This window comes from Bombina bombina, chromosome 4 (genome assembly GCF_027579735.1).
Source record: "Bombina bombina isolate aBomBom1 chromosome 4, aBomBom1.pri, whole genome shotgun sequence".
In the NCBI taxonomy this organism is placed as follows: domain Eukaryota; kingdom Metazoa; phylum Chordata; class Amphibia; order Anura; family Bombinatoridae; genus Bombina; species Bombina bombina.
In genome coordinates this window covers 990,820,327-990,842,979 of record NC_069502.1, presented here as the reverse complement: position 1 = coordinate 990,842,979, position 22,653 = coordinate 990,820,327, and the positions used below count along the sequence as shown (strand labels likewise).

General features: G+C 39.8%; 1 protein-coding gene across 1 annotated transcript in view; it reads right to left on the bottom strand.

The window, feature by feature from the left end:
* The window catches only part of REL (REL proto-oncogene, NF-kB subunit), a 149,052-nt gene that overhangs the window by 99,614 nt on the left and 26,785 nt on the right, over positions 1-22,653 (bottom strand). Inside the window, exon 2 of the mRNA XM_053712043.1 lies at positions 780-818. Coding sequence (XP_053568018.1) covers positions 780-818 — 39 coding nt within the window. The remainder of the gene's footprint in view (positions 1-779; positions 819-22,653) is intronic.

Here is a 22,653-nt window from a genome sequence, read left to right as displayed (position 1 = left end):
ATAGAATATTTTAAAAATATTAATAATAATTATTAAAAAATTATTGTACATACTTTAATATATATATATATATATACACACATCTTCTAAGGATAATTAAGAATGGTATGTATATATATATATATATATATATATACTGTGTATATATATATGTATTTACAATAAACATTTCATAGTTCTGTAAGTAAAGATCATTGTAATGTAAAATATGTAAAGTATATATACAGTAAAAAACATAAATACACATGTGTACACATTTACATATATATATATATATATATATATATAGTATATCATATATATATATATATATATATATATATATATATATATATATATATATATATATATATATATATATATAAACTTTTTGTTTAGAAGGGCACACACAGGATTTTTTTCTAAACAAAAAGTTAACATATGTACAATATTGAGGACAGCACCCAGGTATTGAACACACCTCAAAGGTTGGAATACTGGGCTACTGGCTAATATATATACATACATACATACATACACACACTACATTTTACGCAAGGGTTTCAGTTGTGCTAATATGACAAGCGCAAGAACCGGATATCGCTCTCACGCAACAGTTAGTGCAACACTTGTAATTCAGCCCTCTGTAATCAACAGGAAGACCTTGGGAGAAAGAAGGTTCTTCTGACCATAATATATATATTCTGACACTTCAAATAAACTGTACTTTTTTCAGCCATCTACTGAGCCCTACTGATTACACTGAACAGACATATAAAATAAAGAGACAATTTTCTTACCTAGAAAATGGTTTGTTAATAGACCATGATTGTTTTGCACTGTAAAAAAAAAAGTGATGATTAGTACACAATTTATGCAAAATAACAATTTAATCTACTTCTCCATTCACAATAACAAAGAAATGACATTATCATTTAAGAAATACTTTAGTAGATATGAACTTATGCTATGCATCTTTTGCTTCCATTTTGAAAATCCTGTGGAAATAAAACACCTTGAAAAACCTGCAATACTAGTTATACACTTGTAGAAATATATTTTCTTCTTATTATATAATAAACATATTTTTTTGCAACTCAGACATGTAGAAAAAAGTAAAAATATTACCCGAGCTTGCATGGAAGCATAGAAATACTAACGGACTGGAAAAAAAAGTTTTTAAATGTGATTCCAGTTTAGATTTGGGCAAAGAAAATACACCTAGTTTGTAATAAAAACAATTATGAACCAAAAAAAAGGAATTCAGATAATCTAAATGCCTAGTGTTGTAACTACACCTGCAAAATGAAGATATCATATCTGGAGGCAAAAAGAAACATTTATGCCACTGATGGACAACTTGCGGCCCAATGGCCCCATGTGGCCCTCTGCCCAAGCCTTTGTGGCCCGAGGTTGCCAAAAATAAAATGAGCCTTCTGGACTGGAGAACAGCTTGGCACCTCGGCCATGTTTTCCTGGACACTTATGAGTTACACATAGGGTTGCCACCTCGGCCATGTTTTCCTGGACACTTATAAGTTATACATGCTGCAGGGTGTGCAGAGGGCAACATGCATTGTGCTGCTGGACAGTACAAAAATAGTGACGCTGGACAGCACTTTTCATGTTCCTCCCTGCAAACCCTACAGCATGTGTAACTCGTAAGTGTCCAGGAAAACATGGCCGAGGTGGCAACCATAGTTACACATGCTGAAGGGTGTGCAGAGGGGAATAGTGACCCTGCACAGCACTATTCATGTTCCTCCCTGCATACCCTGCAGCATGTGTAACTCATAAGTGTTCAGGAAAACATGGCTGAGGTATCAACCCTAAGAACAGGAGACAAAGCAGACTTTCCTAACAGGCCAGATTTTCAGGATATCTGAAATGGAGCACAGGTGAAATAATCAGCTGATTTATATATAGATTCTATAATATTTTATAGATTCTATATATATTCGAAAATATTGACCTGCAGCCCTCATGTGTTAGGAAGTTGGTCATTGCTGATTTACGGGGTAGGAAAAACAGAAAACAGAAAAAAAATGGCTTCCTAAAAGTCTGAGACAAATGAGGTGAAATTTAATTCACAAAACATATTCAGTTATAGCTTCCTGGGTAAGGTTGATCTTCAGCAGCACCCAACTCGCAGAAAATCTGTGACTAAATGGGAAGATATGAGAAAGAAAAGCAAGAAAAGCTAATTATAGCTAACTGGTGATGAAGTGCAGCAGATTTTTTGCATTATGTTTCTTATTAAAGGGACACTAAACCCAATTTTTTTCTTTCATGATTCAGATAGAGCATGAAATTTTAAGCACCTTTCTAATTTACTCCTATTATCAATTTTTCTTTGTTCTCATGCTATCTTGATTTGAAAAAGCAGTACTGTAAGCTTTAGAGCAGGACAATTTTTGTTCAGCACCTGGGTAGCACTTGCTGATTTGTGGCTAAATGTAGCAAACCAATCAGCAAGCTCTACCAAGGTTCTGAACTAAAAATGGGCCGGCTCCTAACCTTTTATTACTGCTTTTTCAAATCAAGATAACATGAGAACAAAGAAAAATTGATAATAGGAGTAAATTAGAAAGTTGCTTAAAATTGCCTGCTCTGAATCATGAAAGGAAAAATGTGGGTTAGTATCCCTTTAACTGTTTTTAAATAATCATATGTGTAGCATAGCGAGAATGAAATTATAATTAGTAAAAATAAAATATACTGTATTTTTAGTTCTTAAAGGGACACAAAATTCAAAATGAATGTTTTAATAAACAAACCTTTGATGTACATCTTTTGTCAAGCTTGCTATCTGTTTTATAAACCTTTCCATGACAGTCAGTGTCTCTCTCTCTCTCTCTCTATATATATATATATATATCCTATATTATAAAAGGCCAAGTGTTTGTCTGAAGCCGTCATGCGCAGTAGAGACAAACACTTGGCCTTCCTGCACGTGCACCTCCGCTGTTTAAACAGCCCACAGCTGAGAGACCTTCGCACGCGCACCCACCCGACGTCGCACGCGCACCTCCGCTGTTTAAAGAGCAGCGCGGGGAGCAGGAGAACTTAACAGCAGCGCAGGGAGCAGGAGAACTTAACAGCAGCGCGGGGAGCAGGAGAACTTAACAGCAGCCTTAACAGCAGCGCGGGGAGCAGGAGAACTTAACAGCAGCCTTAACAGCAGCGCGGGGAGCAGGTACAGGAGGAGAGAGAGACAGGGGAGAGAGAGAGGGGAGAGAGTGAGAGAGACAGGGGAGAGAGAGAGAGAGACAGGGGAGAGAGAGAGAGAGAGATAGGGGAGAGAGAGAGAGAGAGAGAGAGAGAGAGAGAGACAGGGGAGAGAGAGAGAGACAGGGGAGAGAGAGAGAGAGAGAGAGAGACAGGGGAGAGAGAGAGAGAGAGACAGGGGAGAGAGAGAGAGAGAGACAGGGGAGAGAGAGAGAGAGAGACAGGGGAGAGAGAGAGAGACAGGGGAGAGAGAGAGAGAGAGACAGGGGAGAGAGAGAGAGAGAGAGAGAGAGAGAGAGAGAGAGAGAGAGAGAGAGAGACAGGGGAGAGAGAGAGAGAGAGACAGGGGAGAGAGAGAGAGAGACAGGGGAGAGAGAGACAGGGGAGAGAGAGAGAGAGAGACAGGGGAGAGAGAGAGAGACAGGGGAGAGAGAGAGAGAGAGACAGGGGAGAGAGAGAGAGAGAGAGAGAGAGACAGGGGAGAGAGAGAGAGACAGGGGAGAGAGAGAGACAGGGGAGAGAGAGAGAGAGAGACAGGGGAGAGAGAGGGGAGAGAGAGAGAGAGAGACAGGGGAGAGAGAGAGAGAGAGAGAGACAGGGGAGAGAGTGAGAGAGACAGGGGAGAGAGTGAGAGAGACAGGGGAGAGAGTGAGAGAGACAGGGGAGAGAGTGAGAGAGACAGGGGAGAGAGTGAGAGAGACAGGGGAGAGAGTGAGAGAGAAAGGAGAGAGAGAGAAGACAGGGGGAGAAAGAGGGGAGAGAGAGAGAGAGAGAGAGAGAGAGAAGAGACAGGGGGAGAAAGAGGGGAGAGAGAGAGAGAAGAGACAGGGGGGGAGAAACAGGGGAGAGAGAGAGAAGAGACAGGGGGGGGAGAAAGAGGGGAGAGAGAGAAAAGAGACAGGGGGGAGAAAGAGGGGAGAGAGAGAAAAGAGACAGGGGGGGAGAGAGAGAGAGAGAGAGAGAGAGAGAGACAGGGGAGGGAGAGAGAGAGGGGAGAGAGTGAGAGAGAGACAGGGGAGAGAGAGACAGGGGAGAGAGAGACAGGGGAGAGACAGGGGAGAGAGTGAGAGAGACAGGGGAGAGAGTGAGAGAGTGAGAGAGACAGGGGAGGGAGAGAGAGAGAGAGAGAGAGAGAGAGAGAGAGAGAGAGAGAGAGAGAGAGAGAGACAGGGGAGAGAGAGACAGGGGAGAGAGAGAGAGAGAGAGAGAAAGACAGGGGAGAGAGAGACAGGGGAGAGAGAGAGAGAGAGAGAGAGAGAGAGAGAGAGAGACAGGAGAGAGAGAGACAGGGGAGAGAGAGAGAGAGAGAGAGAGACAGGGGAGAGAGAGAGACAGGGGAGAGAGAGAGAGAGAGAGAGAGACAGGGGAGAGAGAGAGACAGGGGAGAGAGAGAGAGAGACAGGGGGGAGAGAGAGAGAGAGAGAGAGAGAGAGAGAGAGAGAGAGAGAGAGACAGGGGAGAGAGAGAGAGAGAGAGACAGGGGAGAGAGAGAGAGACAGGGGAGAGAGAGAGAGAGAGACAGGGGAGAGAGAGAGACAGGGGAGAGAGAGAGAGAGAGAGAGAGAGACAGGGGAGAGAGAGAGAGAGAGACAGGGGAGAGAGAGAGAGAGGCAGGGGAGAGAGAGAGAGAGACAGGGGAGAGAGAGAGAGAGGGGGAGAGAGAGAGAGAGAGAGGGGAGAGAGAGAGAGAGACAGGGGAGAGAGAGAGACAGGGGAGAGAGAGAGACAGGGGAGAGAGAGAGAGACAGGGGGGAGAGAGAGAGACAGGGGGGAGAGAGAGAGACAGGGGGAGAGAGAGAGACAGGGGGAGAGAGAGAGACAGGGGGAGAGAGAGAGACAGGGGGGAGAGAGAGAGAGACAGGGGGGGAGAGAGAGAGAGACAGGGGGAGAGAGAGACAGGGGGGAGAGAGAGACAGGGGGGAGAGAGAGAGAGAAAGGGTGGAGAGAGAGAGAGACAGGGGGGAGAGAGAGAGACAGGGGGGAGAGAGAGAGAGACAGGGGAGAGAGAGAGAGACAGGGGAGAGAGAGAGACAGGGGGGAGAGAGAGGCAGGGGGGAGAGAGAGAGACAGGGAGGAGAGAGAGAGACAGGGAGGAGAGAGAGAGACAGGGAGGAGAGAGAGAGACAGGGGGGAGAGAGAGAGACAGGGGGGAGAGAGAGACAGGGGGAGAGAGAGAGAGAGAGAGACAGGGGAGAGAGAGAGAGACAGACAGGGGGGAGAGAGAGAGAGAGAGAGAGAGAGACAGGGGGAGAGAGAGAGAGAGAGAGAGAGTGAGAGAGACAGGGGAGAGAGAGTGAGAGAGACAGGGGAGAGAGAGAGACAGGGGAGAGAGAGTGAGAGAGAGAGACAGGGGGGGAGAAAGAGGGGAGAGAGAGAGAGAGATAGGGGAGAGAGAGAATATAAAAATAAAAATAAACCACACGGCCCGTGTGAACGGGCTTTAGGACTAGTATATATATATATAGTATGTCATTACAACCCTTGTAGAGTAACAGAGTTTACATTCAAAGGATACAGTTAAAGGGACACTCAAGGCAAAATAAATATTTATGATTCAGATAGAGCATACAGTTTTAAGACACTTTCCAATTTATTTCCATTATTACATTTTGCACAGTCTTTTTATATCCACTCTTTCTAAAGAGCAAGATCCTACTGAGCATGTGCACAAGCTCACAGGGTATACGTATACTAGTCTGTGATATTAAGTCTTCAGAAGCAAAATACACCACTGCCAGCTCGCAAGGATATGTACATATGCTGCTGAAAAATAGTAATGACTTTTACTAAAAGAATTTTTGCTAATGGAAGCATATTGCAAAAATGATTCTATTTCAAATTGAAATGCACCCCCATAGATTTAAATTTTGACCTATTTATCCTTTTCTATCTATAGGTTTAAAAACCATGCACATGGCGTTCCCTCACAGCGGCTATCACTAGTTTATCAGATACAGATCATCTGCTTTGATCTTCATCACTTCGTACCACAGATGTCTTTGCAACTAAATTAAAATTAATAGATTGTGTGCGCCAGCGAACATGCCTTCATTTACCATTTGCGTCACAGCTAATTCTCGTGTGGATTTACCATTGACAGTCATTTATCATGCCACTTTTACAAGTTATTAATGAATTAATCAATACATTCGTGATTATATTTGTGTTAACCTCCGCAATTCATTTTTCGCCAGCTTTTAGGAGACACATAAAATGAGGAATTAATAGGTGTTGGAGACAAATCACTAACAGCATGAAGGGTGCCAACAGAACAGGACGGCAGATACAGATAGACAGACATCAAGGCAGATACAGATAGACAGACATCAAGGCAGATACAGATAGACAGACATCAAGGCAGATACAGATAGACGATGAGTATACCAAGCCTGCATGTTTGCTTTCAAGGAACTAAAAGTGTTTTGACAGAACATACGTTTGTGATGTTGTTGATAGAAGGATGGAGAACATGCTACATATGTTCATTTATTGTGTTCTTCATAATATAAGAAGGCTACATGTAGAAGATGAGGCAGGAGCAGAACTGATTCTGATAAAAAGGACGACGTCGGTTGCCCAGAATCTTTCTGCCAAGATGTGGACTAGAGGCATTAACAAACCGAGAGATTGTGCAGTGATTCCAGCTGACCCGTAAGTCAATTTTGACTCTTTAAAATGAGGCCAGTGAAGTTCTTGAGCCTTTAACATCCCGTACACAGGCAATACCTGGGATGCTAAATAAAAAGTAACAAAGTCCTCCAGCTCCTCAAATAAAAAAGACCTTTATAAATATTCCATCATGGGTCAAATAATCAACAGCAACTTTCCGGGCCTAGCTCAGCCCTTCCTCATGCATGATGCTGTTGATTATTTGACCAATGATGGAATACTAATAAAGGTCTTTTTTACTTGAGGAGCTGGAGGAATTTGATACATTTTATATGGTTATTTGAGACTTGGTCAGTCTCCTCCGTGCACCCCTATAACAAGTGCTGTCCCCATTTGTGATTTCCTGTGAATACCTGAGATGCTAAAAGTACTTTCTGCTCTACACTTTTTTGCCACCCGATCTTTCCAGTCTGTGTTAAGTTTGGTTATTGGAAAGAGCCAGACAACATTCTCTGGTCATCTGGTCAAGACAGTGTTGAAAGCACTTTTTTAAATCTTACCACTCGATGTATGTTTTACAAGCGCACAAGAGGAATGGCATTCTGTCAAATCAAATTTTTACAAAAATGCTGGTGTTCCCAATGTGCTTGGTGAAGGGGAGGACATATATTGGAATAGAAAACACTACCACTTACTGAATGTCCAAATGGCATGCGACTCCATTATGAAGATCATTAGTATACATTCTAACTTTCACTGGGTCATACCATGATTCATATATATTTTGGCAGTCAGGATTGTAGAAAAATGTTAATTCGATGACCTCAGTACAAAGAGGTTGGAGCATTTTTTTGCTCAAAATCTAAGTAATCTGTAAGATAAGCAGGGCCTCCACCAGTACTCTGTGCAAATTTCTTCTTACAAGCAATCTTGGCATTGGTGATGCACTTAATATCATTGAAACATTTTTTACAATGTTAAACATCCTTCTTGTAAGTTGCCTGAGCATTAACCTCATCTGCAATTTTTCCCCAAATTGTATTTTACGGGTCTTTGATGTCTGCTTAGCTTTATAGCCAAACAGAGTCAGTAGTTTCCATAACATTTCCATACAACTTGTTATATCACTTTACATGCGTTAAATTTGCGGCAGTGTGTCACGTGACATTTACATATGCTTCTCATTCGTTCTCAGATTCTTAAATTCAAATATTCATGAATATGACCCAATATGGTTTGATTGTTTTTTTAAATAAATATGGTTGTCGGTTCAACTTTTGTGTCTAGCAAGTCAACGTGATCAAATTTGCTAATAGAGAAGAGACCAGGTTGACGCCTTAACAAATGGGGCCCTATGTGTGGCTCTTGGCTTCCCTCTTCACCCATAAATAACAAACCTACCACATTTTACAGCCACTTCCAAACTGGGCACTCAGTACATCAGTCTTAGGGGTAGATTTACCCGCTGCTATCTACCCCCATACTTTCTGGCTCGCCAGAAATGTAAGTTAAGAAGTAGCGGTCATAAGACCGCTGTTCCTTAACTCGTCCGCCACCTCTGAGGTGGCGGACAGCAATCAGCTCGATCGGATACGATCGGATTGATTGACACCCCCTGCTAGCTGCCAAATGGCCCCGAATGTGCAGGGGCGGCATTGCACAAGCATTTCAATAGAAATGCTTGTGCAATGATAAATGCAGACAGCGTATGCTGTCTGCATTTATCGATGTGCGGCGGACATGATACGCTACATTGGATCATGTCCGCCCGCACATTGATAAATCGACCCCTTACACTCTTGCCTTAAAGTGAAGGTCAATTTTGATGAATAAGTGCCCGGTTTTTAATAATCCTATTAAAAACAAGGGCACTTTAATTCATCAAAATTGTAATTTCAAGGGTTTTCTTCAAAAACTTGCCTTTTATTCCTGAAAGCTGCTCCATCGATTCCTCCGGCCTTCGGAAGCCTCTGCTTACGTCAGAAATGACGAATCCAGCTTCCTCCAATCACGGCGATCCCCCCAGGGGGATCATGGCCTGAGGGAACGATGTGATTGGATAAAGCGGGATTCGTCATTTTGGACCCGCGAATAGGACTTGCGACAGCGGAGGAAGCACTGCAGCGGCTCTCAGGATTAAAAGGTAAGTTTTGAAGAAAACGCTTGAAATGTCAATTTTGATTAATTAAAGTGCCCTTGTTTTTAATAGGATTATTAAAAACTGGGCACTAATTTGACAAAATTAACCTTCACTTTAATGTACCTCTTTTGCTGGCACTGTAATAATTGCTGCAAAACTTACAGAGGCAAAACGTTGATATAAGAATAATTTTGCAAGGAAAACTGCAGTTTTATTTTGTCAAATAAGGGCTAGATTACAAGTGGAGCGCTAATTTATTGCGTGCCCCCAAACGGGCAACCAGCCATTATAAGTGATCAGATCTCAGCTTAATTTTGTAAATGTGCCCCAAATGCCCCCAAAATACAGTGGTGTGTATTTTATTAAAAAAAAAAGTATTTTGGGGATAAAGTTGGCAGGTGTGGGGTGTTAGAAAAAAACAGCACTGAAAAGTGCCTTTACATTGTGGTCTAGGGGAACTGTGTGTTCCCAGTAAATATATATGTATATGCATATATATTTACAATTTGCTGCTATCACTGCGTGATATACCCCCTTCGCTGTGCTTTGGTTCTGTGCCGTGGATTAAAGCATCAGAACGAAGCTCCCATTGGAGCCTATGGAAGCGCACTCTTGTGAGCACAATGCTTCCCAGTGTGCGCTGGTATAACTCAGTGGAGCGGAAATATTGCTTTCACAAAAGCGATATTTAGCGCTCCACTTGTAATCTGACCCTAAGCATATTGTTTAATATTAATTCTTTTCACTGATTTCACTGTCCCCCAGAACAAAAGAATCCCTGCTGACCAATCAAAAACTAATACAGGTATATCTCAATTTACAACACAATATTCCACAGCACCATGTATTCGTTTCAGAATCTTTTATTGAAGCATATCAACAGCACAAGTATGCAATGTTTTGGGATCACAGTCCATTAATGATGCATGATTAAGGGACTGTGATCCCCAAACGTTGCATACTTGTGCTGTTGATATGCTTCAATAAAAGATTCTGAAACAAATACATGGTAATGTGGAATATTGTGTTGTTGAATAGTGAGCTGGAGGTCGCCAGTTTATCCACTTTGCACCATTCCCAAGGAGGATATTACCCTATTGCCGGTCTGGGACTGTTTGATTTATACCTCAATTTACAGCGCTTCACTTTACAGCATTCGCTAATAAAGCACTTTGTGGAGCTGAAGTTCAACCTCCAAGGATTTTGAAACAGTGCTTTAATCATCGCGAGATTGCAAGAAAAGTGACTGGCACCATTTTGTTATGCACAGTTCACTCTGTTTACAGCATTACAGTGCAATCTGTGTCTCAGTGCTATAGTCTGGAACATTTTACTACAGTAATTGTCACTATTTTACAAGTACAGTATTTATTGAATACTGTGCTGTGCTAGTGTTAAACTAAACATAGCACTATTGCACCCCTTATATATATATATGTTAGTTCAAACATGTTTTCAAGTTTTTAAACACACTGGTAAGTGAAAAGAAAGCTAAAACCGCTTTGTTGTACTTTAAGGCGGTTTTCACTTTACAGCGGGGCTCCAGTCCCTAACCCGCTGTATGAGCGGAGTATACCTGTATTCAGATATAGCACATACTCTGCTTGCACATGTGTAGACTGGAGTAGCCTGCACTATTGTATTCCCTTAAAGTGGTTTAGCATTGATTCAACTTGGTTACTATTGCAAAGAATGATTTGCCTATCATGATTGTTGATGCAAAACAGATAATCCAACTTTAAAAGCATGTGACACCATAGAAGCTTAGGGAGGGAGGGAAAAGTAAACAAAAGCCTGTATAAATTGTCAAAGTATTAACCCAAGCCTCCCTGGGAGAAAGTGAAACAAACACATTTTTTAGATGTATTTTACAAAAGGCTGCAAAATAAATAATGAATGTACTGTATATTGCAAATTGCAATAATGAAATATTTTATGCGTTGCTGAAGTGTCAAGTTTAATGGTCCTTTAACCCGGCATCAGAGAGTACTGTAAACGCTATGTGATTGCTCCAAGTAATCCCTATCCTCTTTATGGCAGATCATGTAAACTTTATCCACTGACAGCCCAAGCTTTACACTAGACGATGTAGCGTATCATGTCCTCCGCACATCGATAAATGCCGACAGCATACACTGTGAGCATTTATCATTGCACAAGCAGTTCACCAAAACTGCTTGTGCAATGCCGCCCCGTGCAGATTCGAGGCCAATTGGCCACTAGCAGTGGATGTCAATCAGCCCGATCGTATAAGATCGGGCGGATTGATGTCCGCAGCCTCAGAGCAGGCAGACAAGTTATGGAGCAGTGGTGCGGAAACAGGGGCATCAAGTTCCATTCGGAGCTTGATAATTCAGCCCCCATGACAGTGGTTTTGCGCATAGGCGAAATAAACTGAAATTATCCCCACCATATTGGATGACATTAGGAAGCAAAGTCCCCAAACAGATACAAATGCTTAATCAAAGTTTAAAAAAAAAAACAAAAAAACAATTTTACACTAATAAATTAGTCAAATCCTTAACCCAATATGCACACGTCCACTATACAGATAATGCATTCACACATATATCCATGTTTTTTTTACACAACAGGTTAAGGTCAAGATTAGCATCACTACACACTATGGGGCCTAGTTATCAAGCCGTCAACCTCAAATACGCTGGAATTCCGCAGCGTATTTGTGGCGAGGCTGATTCGCCTTAGTTATCAAAGGCTCGAGACCGGCAAAAGTAGAATTTTGTGACGTAAACTTCGATCCGCCGGACTCAGTCCGACACAGATCGATTCTTACGTCACTCCAGATGTTCCGCACACAAGTGCGGCACAATCTCACTACTTTTGCTAGTTATCAAAAAACTAGCAGGTACGCTCGGCACTTTTACGGCCCAGCGTACCTGGTTTTCAAAGCACCAGCCTGGAGGCGGCGGATCCCATAGGAATCAATGGGAGTCTGACCATAGCGAAAGTACAAGTTCGCTGCTGACAGACATCCCATTGATTCCTATGGGAGCTGTCTACACCTAACACCCTAACATGTACCCCGAGTCTAAACACCGCTAATCTGACCCCCCCTACACCGCCGCAACTAAATAAAGTTATTACCCCCTAAACCGCCGCTCCCGGAGCCCACGGCAACTATAATAAATGTATTAACCCCTAAACCGCCGCTCCCTGAACCCGCCGCAACCTATATTAAATGTATTAACCCCTATCCTGCCCCCCCTACACCGTCGCCACCTATAATAAATTTATTAACCCCTATCCTGCCCCCCACTACGCCGCCGCCACTGTAATAAAATTATTAACCCCTAAACCTAAGTCTAACCCTAACCCTAACGCCCCCCTAACTTAAATAATTAATTAAATAAATCTAAATAAATTAACTCTTATTAACTAAATGAATCCTATTTAAAACTAAATACTTACCTTTAAAATAAACCCTAATATAGCTACAATATAATTAATAATTATATTATAGCTATCTTAGGATTTATATTTATTTTACAGGTAACTTTGTATTTATTTTAGCTAGTTAGAATAGTTATTAAATAGTTATTAACTATTTAATAACTACCTAGCTAAAAGAAATACAAAATTACCTGTAAAATAAATCCTAACCTAAGTTACAATTAAACCTAATACTACACTATCATTAAATTAACTAAATAAACTACCTACAAATAACTACAATTAAATACAATTACATAAACTAACTAAAGTACAAAAAATAAAAAAAGCTAAGTTACAAAAAATAAAAAAATAGGTTACAAACACGTTAAAAATATTACAACAATTTTAAGCTACTTACACCTAATCTAAGCCCCCTAATAAAATAATAAACCCCCCAAAATAAGAAAAATCCCTACCCTATTCTAAATTAAATAAATTTCAAAGCTCTTTTACCTTACCAGCCCTTAAAAGGGCCATTTGTGGGGGCATGCCCCAAAAAGTTCAGCTCTTTTGCCTGTAAAAGAAAAATACAACCCCCCCCAACATTAAAACCCACCACCCACATACCCCTAATCTAACCCAAACCCCCCTTACAAAAACTTAACACTAATCCCCTGAAGATCATCCTACCTTGAGTCGTCTTCACTCAGCCGAGCCACCGATGGAACTGAAGAGGACATCCGGAGCGGAAGAAGTTAATCCTCCAAGCGGCGCTGAAGAAATCTTCCATCCGATGAAGTCATCATCCAGGCGGCGCTGAAGAAGTCTTTGATCCGGCCGATGTCATCTTCCAAGAGGCGCTGAAGATGTCTTCTATCCGGGTGAAGTCATCTTCCAAGCCGGGTCTTGAATCTTCCTTCCGCCGACGCGGAACCACCTTCTTCACCGACGGACTACGACGAATGACGGCTCCTTTAAGGGACATCATCCAAGATGGCGTCCCCTCAATTCCGATTGGCTGATAGGATTCTATCAGCCAATCGGAATTAAGGTAAGAAAATCTGATTGGCTGATGGAATCAGCCAATCAGATTCAAGTTCAATCCGATTAGCTGATCCAATCAGCCAATCAGATTGAGCTCGCATTCTATTGGCTGATCGGAACAGCCAATAGAATGCGAGCTCAATCTGATTGGCTGATTCCATCAGCCAATCAGATTTTTCCTACCTTAATTCCGATTGGCTGATAGAATCCTATCAGCCAATCGGAATTGAGGGGACGCCATCTTGGATGACGTCCCTTAAAGGAGCCGTCATTCGTCGTAGTCCGTCGGTGAAGAAGGTGGTTCCGCGTCGGCGGAAGGAAGATTCAAGACCCGGCTTGGAAGATGACTTCGCCCGGATAGAAGACATCTTCAGCGCCTCTTGGAAGATGACATCGGCCGGATCAAAGACTTCTTCAGCGCCGCCTGGATGATGACTTCATCGGATGGAAGATTTCTTCAGCGCCGCTTGGAGGATTAACTTCTTCCGCTCCGGATGTCCTCTTCAGTTCCATCGGTGGCTCGGCTGAGTGAAGACGACTCAAGGTAGGATGATCTTCAGGGGATTAGTGTTAGGTTTTTGTAAGGGGGGTTTGGGTTAGATTAGGGGTATGTGGGTGGTGGGTTTTAATGTTGGGGGGGTTGTATTTTTCTTTTACAGGCAAAAGAGCTGAACTTTTTGGGGCATGCCCCCACAAATGGCCCTTTTAAGGGCTGGTAAGGTAAAAGAGCTTTGAAATTTATTTAATTTAGAATAGGGTAGGGATTTTTCTTATTTTGGGGGGTTTGTTATTTTATTAGGGGGCTTAGATTAGGTGTAAGTAGCTTAAAATTGTTGTAATATTTTTAACATGTTTGTAACTTATTTTTTTATTTTTTGTAACTTAGCTTTTTTTATTTTTTGTACTTTAGTTAGTTTATGTAATTGTATTTATTTGTAGTTATTTGTAGGTAGTTTATTTAGTTAATTTAATGATAGTGTAGTATTAGGTTTAATTGTAACTTAGGTTAGGATTTATTTTACAGGTAATTTTGTATTTCTTTTAGCTAGGTAGTTATTAAATAGTTAATAACTATTTAATAACTATTCTAACTAGCTAAAATAAATACAAAGTTACCTGTAAAATAAATATAAATCCTAAGATAGCTATAATATAATTATTAATTATATTGTAGCTATCTTAGGGTTTATTTTACAGGTAAGTATTTATTTTTAAATAGTAATAATTTATTAAAGTATAGTGTAGTGTTAGGTGTAATTGTAACTTAGGTTAGGATTTATTTCACAGGTACATTTCTCTTTATTTTAGCTAGGTAAGCTATTAAATAGTTAATAACTATTTAATAGTTATTGTACATGGTTAAAATAAATTGAAAGTTACCTGTCAAATAAATATAAATCCTAAGATAGCTAGAATATAATTCTTATTTATATTGTAGCTATATTAGGGTTTATTTTAAAGGTAAGTATTTAGTTTTAAATAGGATTCATTTAGTTAATAAGAGTTAATTTATTTAGATTTATTTAATTAATATTTAAGTTAGGGGGGCGTTAGGGTTAGACTTAGGTTTAGGGGTTAATAATTTTATTACAGTGGCGGCGGCGTAGTGGGGGGCAGGATAGGGGTTAATAAATTTATAATAGAGGGCGACGGTGTAGGGGGGGCAGGATAGGGGTTACTAGGTATACTGTAGGTGGCAGCGGTGTCCGGGAGCGGCGGTTTAGGGGTTAATACATTTATAAGAGTTGCGGCAGGGTCTAGGAGCGGCGGTTTAGGGGTTAATACATTTATAAGAGTTGCGGCGGGGTCTAGGAGCGGCGGTTTAGGGGTTAGTAACTTTATTTAGTTGCGGGGGGCTCCGGGGGAGCCGGTATAGGGGGTAGAACAGTGCAGTTTAGTGTGAGTGCTTAGTGACAGGCTAGCAATAAAGCTGGGAAAAAGCCGAAGGGCAGCGAGATCGGATGAGTGATAACTGTCACAGTCCGCTGCTCATCGCCCCGCGGCTTTTTGACAGCTTTATTTGATAACTTAGGCGAACGTATTCAAGGTCCGCGGCGGCGAAGGTAGGCGAGCTTAGGCGGGCGTATTGGGCCGGCGAAGCCAGAAAAGTAGACGGCTTGATAACTACCCCCCTATATAAATGGATTACTTAGCATTAAGGCTACCATTAAGGCTATTTTGTTTGTAGCTAATGCTGCTAATTCGGTTTTTGGATTACAAAATTAGTAAATTAAGGGTGCAGATAACGATTTTGTGCTGGATTACGAGGGGCACGCTAACTGTTGCACGCAAGTGATAAGGAGTCGGAAGTAGCGCAAGATTGTGATCAACGCTTATGTGTTTACCTCCCATGAAGGGGTTAAGCACCTAGGTAAAGAACCACTCGGGAGCCTTAAGCATTGCAGGAACACATTATTTCCACCCACCGTGAATTTTAAATTCAGGCACCAAATCCAAGGTTGACAAATCCAGGCACCATATATGCAATATGTAAATCCATATTGCAAATAAAAGTGTTTCAGTTTACAGCAGAGAACAGACGGGATAGTTGATTGTTTTTTCTTAATTTGAATAAGCAATGTAGAGTTAAGCATAAATGACATTGCATCACTGTATTGGAGTTAAATTTCCAGTAAAAGGACTGTGATTTTCTCTAAACTCGCTGTCAAAGAATGCAGATGAACTAGTTATGGCAACATGGTACAGAGCCAAGAGTGAGGTTATTATGTTGTAAGTTGTAACATTTGCAGTGCAAGAGAGAATCAGTACAAATTAAAACTATAAGTTCAAGATCGCAAGACAGGACTATAAAAAAAGTCATAGAATAAGTAAGAAAAGCTGCATTTGAATTTATCTACCTCAGCAGACCATATAAGACAGCTAAGCATCCTGGGAAAAGACAGGCAAATGAGGTTCACTTGCTGTTCTAAATCCACTTATAACAGCTTGTGATCTATTTACAAAGCTGTCAACTACCTGTTCGCTGATCATCTTGTGCCAACATATAATAATGTTGTAATCTAGTATGTTTTTTGGAAGAGACTGTAAGTACTAAAGACTGTGGGACATCTCTCCCACTGTGGCGTTGAAGGGGTGGGCTTGAATTAAAGGGACATAAAACCCACATTTTTTTTCTTTTATGATTCAGATAGAGCATTTGATTTTAAAACAACTTTCCATATTACCTCTATTATCACATTTTCTACATTTTCGTGTTATCCTTTGTTGAAAAGCAGGAAAGTAAGCTCAGGCGTGTTCACGTGTCTACAGCACTATATAGCAGCAGTTTTGCAACAATGATATACATTATCAAGAGCACTGGGTAACAGCGCTATTTGCTGTCATGTATTTAGGATAAAGGGGGTTCTACCTGTATATGTCTTTCCATAATTATTAACAGCTGCAAAATGTAGAACTTTACACTAACATTATAACGCTGTTGTATGCAGACACAAGCCCAGATGGGCTACTCCAAAGAAGGCAAATGGTGGGTGGAATTTAGCTATTAAAAAAAAACAATTGTAGTAAAAAGGAAGCTAAAGGATCACTAAATACAGTACAATTGCATAATTAACAAGTGCATAATTAAAATACAATGCAATAGCACCGACTCAAATAAGCAGTAGATTTTTATTTCTGGCAAATTTATTTTTCTCCCATTTTCCAGCCACCTGTACCGTGACAGACATCAGCCAATCACAAACTAGTATATGTATAACCTGTGAGCCTGTGCACATGCTCAGTAGGAGCTTGTTCTCCAGAAAGTGCAAATATAAAAAGACTGCAAAATTTGATAATGGAAGTAAATTGGTAAGCGATTTAAAACTGCTTGCTCTATCTGAATTATAAAAGTTTATTTTGAGTTGAGTGTCCCTTTAATTTAGACTTGCCTGACAAGTTATGTTATAGCAACACAACATATTTGTCTTGTAATTCCAAGGTGTTTGCCTATAAGCTTTAGGAGATATGAAAGACTAAGTACAGTAATCAGCTAAGTGTGATTGTTGTAGCTAAAGGTGATCTATAAAGAAATTAATTCAGTATAAAGCATATCTGCCTTCATCTCCTGCACCTCTCACCCATTCATCTTCCTCTCACCCACTCTCGCCACCTCTCTTCTCCCTATCAATGACTTCCTCCCCCATGTAACCCTTAGCTTTCACCATCCTCCCTCAACCCGTAAATATCACCACCCTCCCTGTGTTAACCATAATATTTTACCTTCCTCCTCAGTACCATGTCACCTCCTCCTTTTAATCTATGCAAGCCACTCTCTGCCCCCACCTCTGATCAATGCGATTGTAACAGGAAGAAGAAAAAGTTATTGCTTCTCAAACACATTTTATTTAGAAACTGTATTTTTAAAAAATAGTCTATTTTAATGAGAATACTTGAAAAATACATGTATACTTCACTGACCTTAACAGAGTGCCGTAAAAGCAAGAATCTGTCATTCTGGACCATAGCACACAACTAATGCGCTATGCAGCACTTGCTGTACAATAAAGGCAATTATGCATAAAACAATATATATCTAAACATAAAAAGCAGAGCACTCACACTTATCATTATATGACTTAAAGGGACATGAAACCCAAAAATGTACTTTCATGATTTAGAGAGAATACAATTTTAAACAACGTTCCAATTTACTTCTATTATCTAATTTGCTTCATTCTTTTGGTATCCTTTCTTAAAGAAGCAGCAATGCACTGTTTGGAACCTAGCTAAATGCATTGGGCCGCCCAATAGCATGAGGTATATATGAGCAGCAATTCAACAATTATTACCACGAAAATAGAACAATTTAGCTATTAGAGCAAACAACATGTTGATCTGTTTTATAAGCCAAGCCTAAATATTTTAAAAGTATAAAATAAGCCTTTTCTTTATCATAGATGCATCTTTTAAAGCGATTGTTATTTATTGGGGAAGTATAAATGTCACTGGTGGCCCTATCTTCCTCTCTCAGTAGTGTAGGTGCAAATCTGCAAAGTCATCTAAATATTAGTAACTCAGGGTGTGATATTGAAAGGCTGGGTGACATATAATTGATCTGACTTTATTCAAGCTACAGTTTATCTATACATATTTTTTCAATATCTTTCATTTCTAAAACTACTTTTAAAACATTAAAACCTTTCAACTTCAGCTGACACCATTAGGTTTTGTTTAATTTAGTTTAGTATACATCAGTATGACTGAGTGCATGCGCACCGTGGGGTGGAGCCGCACGCCTCTTGTATCTGCTCAGAATGAAGAAGAGGACAGTTATGGGCTGCATTGCACTGAAATCTACACCAGTTATTAACTTCTTCTGAGCAGCCAAATCTAATGAACTCTTGCATAGTATAAGATGCACAGGGAGAATGTTTGTACCAGGCCAAGCATGGATGTGACTGGCTATGCAATGAATACATCTAAAATGTATATCTCAGAAAGTCAAACGGCTAATGAGTATATAGTTAGGCTGTACCGTTCACATTCCTGTGATATCGGGCAGCTGCCTAGATAACCTGATACAATAAATATGCCTTGGCACATTTCCACATTACTCACTCACACAGAACCCCCTGAACTACTGTGTAATGTGATAGCATAAAACAGCAGATACAAAGCTGTTCCTTTACATCCGGCATAAACCTATGACACAATTTTAAGGAAAGGGGCTGATGTCACCAAATATATCTTCTATTGGCTATATACTAACAGGATAGTGGTAAGCTGGCCATTATATACTACAGGAAAATACTTAAATACTGTAAAGCAACCATTACTAAAAGCTTAAAGGGACAGTCTACACTAGAATTTTTATTGTTTTAAAAGATAGATAATCCCTTTATTACCCATTCCCCAGTTTTGCATAACCAACACAGTTATAATAATATACTTTTTACCTCTGTGATTATCTTGTATCTAAGCCTCTGCAAACTGCCCCTTTATTTCAGTTCTTTTGACAGGCTTGCAGTCTAGCCAATCAGTGCCTGCTCCCAGATAACTTCACGTGCACGAGCACAGTGTTATTTATATGAAACACATGAACTAACACCCTCTAGTGGTGAAAAACTGTTAAAATGCATTCTGAAAAGAGGTGGCCTTCAAGGTCTATGAAATTAGCATATGAACCTCCTAGGTTAAGCTTTCAACTAAGAATACCAAGAGAACAAAGAAAAATTGGTGATAAAAGTAAATTGGAAAATTGTTTAAAATTGCATGCCCTATCTGAATCATTAAAGTTTATTTTGGACTAGACTGTCCCTTTAAAGGGACATAATAGAGGACCCTGCGCTACTGTGTTTTAAGTACCGCTTGAGACTGGGGGAGCACTGTTAGTCCCAAGCAGGACCTGTCACTGCTCCAATCAGCAGCACTAGTTGCACATATGCGACTAACGCTGCTGATTAGATCAGCAGCAGTTTCCACTCGGGACCTACAGTACCCTGCACCTGGTATAATAGGTATTGCGACATGCACAGTGCCTTAGACTGCAGCAATCGTCAACCATTTACTTATGCAAAGCATAAGAAAACATGAACTTTCATTATTTATTGTGCCCCCTTTTCTGTAATTTAACTCTGAAAATGTTTTTTTGTCTACTGACCCAGGGGGCTGGAAAGCACCCTGTAATCTTCATAACCCTTACCTTGTAGCATTTAACACAGTGATCAGTGCAGGAGCACAATTATTCGCCAAAGCAAAAATAATATGACAAACTCAAGGGGTTTGCCAAGTGGTATGCCCCTGGACTGCAAAACCATGCAAATTCCTCTTACAAAATGACAGTGTTAAATGGTTTGGATTTTTTTGGGGGTATGTATACCTTTTTGCAATGCAGAGCCTATTTTTAGACATATACTATCTATCCCTCTGTCTGTCCGTCTGTCTATCTATCGTCATACAGTTGTCTAAGGAAGAAGGCAACAAGGGACGAAGTTCCCTACTAGCTTAAAAAATCTAGAAACTAATTCCTGGGGATAACTACATCATTTGTATTAGAGCCATCCCATTCAATACCTGACTTAATGTAACATATTTATTTACATGCTCATGAGACGCTCTTGAGAATAGTAAACTCACCTCTTCTAAATGAATTGTTGCATGACCCTCTAGACCAGGGGTGAGCAATAGGTGTCATGTGTGAAACACAAGAGAGCCTTTTAATCACAGGCTGTGTCATATCCTCAAGGTTTTGTATCTTTAGGCATAGAACTGCAAGAGGCTGCAAGGAAAGGAGTCTGGTCTGATGATTTTTCTTTGTTATTATTATTATTATTATTATTATTAATATTATAAATAATAATAATAATAATAATAATAATATTAAAGATCTGTTTATTAGCAAAGCTGATTCAGAAAAAGAGTCCAGCACCAGGCAATTGCATTGTATTACTTCAGCACAACCTTTGTAAAAACCTTACCAACCCTAGTTCATGTGGCCTTGTTTGTATATGGACATTTCCTAAACCACTATACATCAGGTTTAGAACAAGAAAAGGGGAGACCATTGAAGCTAAATAAATAAATATATACATGGACGAAACTACAGATTTTAAGGAGAGGTAAGTTGAGAAAGGTTATTTCAGTGATGCGTAACATAGTCCCTCCGTATGTTACATTATTGATATAAACAGTAATTATTTAACCCATTAAACAATAGATTTACAATTTATTTTTTTTACAAGAAAGAGTGAAGAGATCGGAAAGAGGGGCAATAAAGAGTGTAAAGAGCAGATATGACCTGAGAGAGAAGCGAGAGGGTAAAACGAGAGATTTAAGAGAGGAGGGAATGGATAAAAATAGTTGAGAAATGAGAATTATAAAATAAAATTCCAGGTCTGCTGTGACCTCATATTAACATCAGCACTCTCTGCTTTCTCTCAGTTCAACAACTATTCCAGCTGTTGTCTTCCCCAGAAGCCTTGTTGACGTTGCAAACCGCTATGCACTATTTTTGTCAATGTATTACCGTATGTAGTATTATTTAATTTATGGTATAAAAAAAAAACAATATTAAAAAATGACTGCACAATAAGGTGTTTCAAAATGGCTAAACATATCTATAGAGAGGCTGGAGTAGTGTGTGGTGTGGTCGGGATCAGAAGTGGCAAATAACATTTTAGACTGGCTAGTAGCTTAGGACTTTAAATTTTGAGCCCTAAATATATATTTCATTATTAAAATGGCCTCATTTTCATGTAATTTAGCGCTGAAAACTTGAATAATTTCTAATTCTCAGAACCTAAAATGTACCTGTTGATTTCTCAAGGCTAGCTCTGCTACATACCTGTCCCTATTTGGCTAATAACAACTGCAAAACAATGCATTTTATACTAACATAATGACAGTGACACAGTGACTTAGCCTTGGTGCCTGAGGACTAAAGCAAATGGTGGATGGAGATTGGCTACTGAAAATAATTGCAGTAAAAAGGATGTTAAAGGGATAAAGTCCAAATTAACTTTACAAGAATCAGATAGAACATCTCATTTTAATACACTTTTAAAATCACTTCTGTTTTCGAATGTGCTTTGTTTTTTTGTTATCCATTGTTGAAAAAAATAAGCACATAGCCTACACTAGTGGGAGCTAGCTGGTGCCTGCACACATTTGTCTTGTGATTGGCTAACTAGATGTGTTCAGTTTGCTGCCAGTTGTGCAATGCTGTTCCTTCAGCAAAGGATAACAAAAGAATAAAGCAAATGTGATAAAATAAAAGTACATTTGAATATTGTTAAAAATTGTATGTTCTTTCGAAATTATATAATAAAAATGCAGGGTTCCCCTGTCCCTTTCATTTGTTTTAAAAGACGTTAAATCTTGGCTGATATGTTATTCTATAACACAACAAAAATGTCTTGTTATTTCAAGGTGTTTATTGATCCATTAAAGTGACAGTAAATTCAAAATTAAACTTAAAGGGATACTAAACCCAATTTTTTTCTTTTGTGATTCAGATAGAGCATGCAATTTTAAGTAACTTTCTAATTTACTCCTATTATCATTTTTTCTTCGTTCTATTGCTATCTTTATTTGAAAAAGAAGGCATCTAAGCTAAGGAGCCAGCCATTTTTTTGGTTCAGGACACTGGACAGCACAAGGACAACCCAAGTTGTGAACCAAAAATGGGCTGACTTCTAAACTTACGTTCTTTCTTTTCAAATAAAGATAGCAAGAGAATGAAGAAAAAAAGATAATAGAAGTATTATCAGGAAAGAAAAAATTTGGGTCCAGCTTCCCTTTAAAGGGATGGTAAATCATAG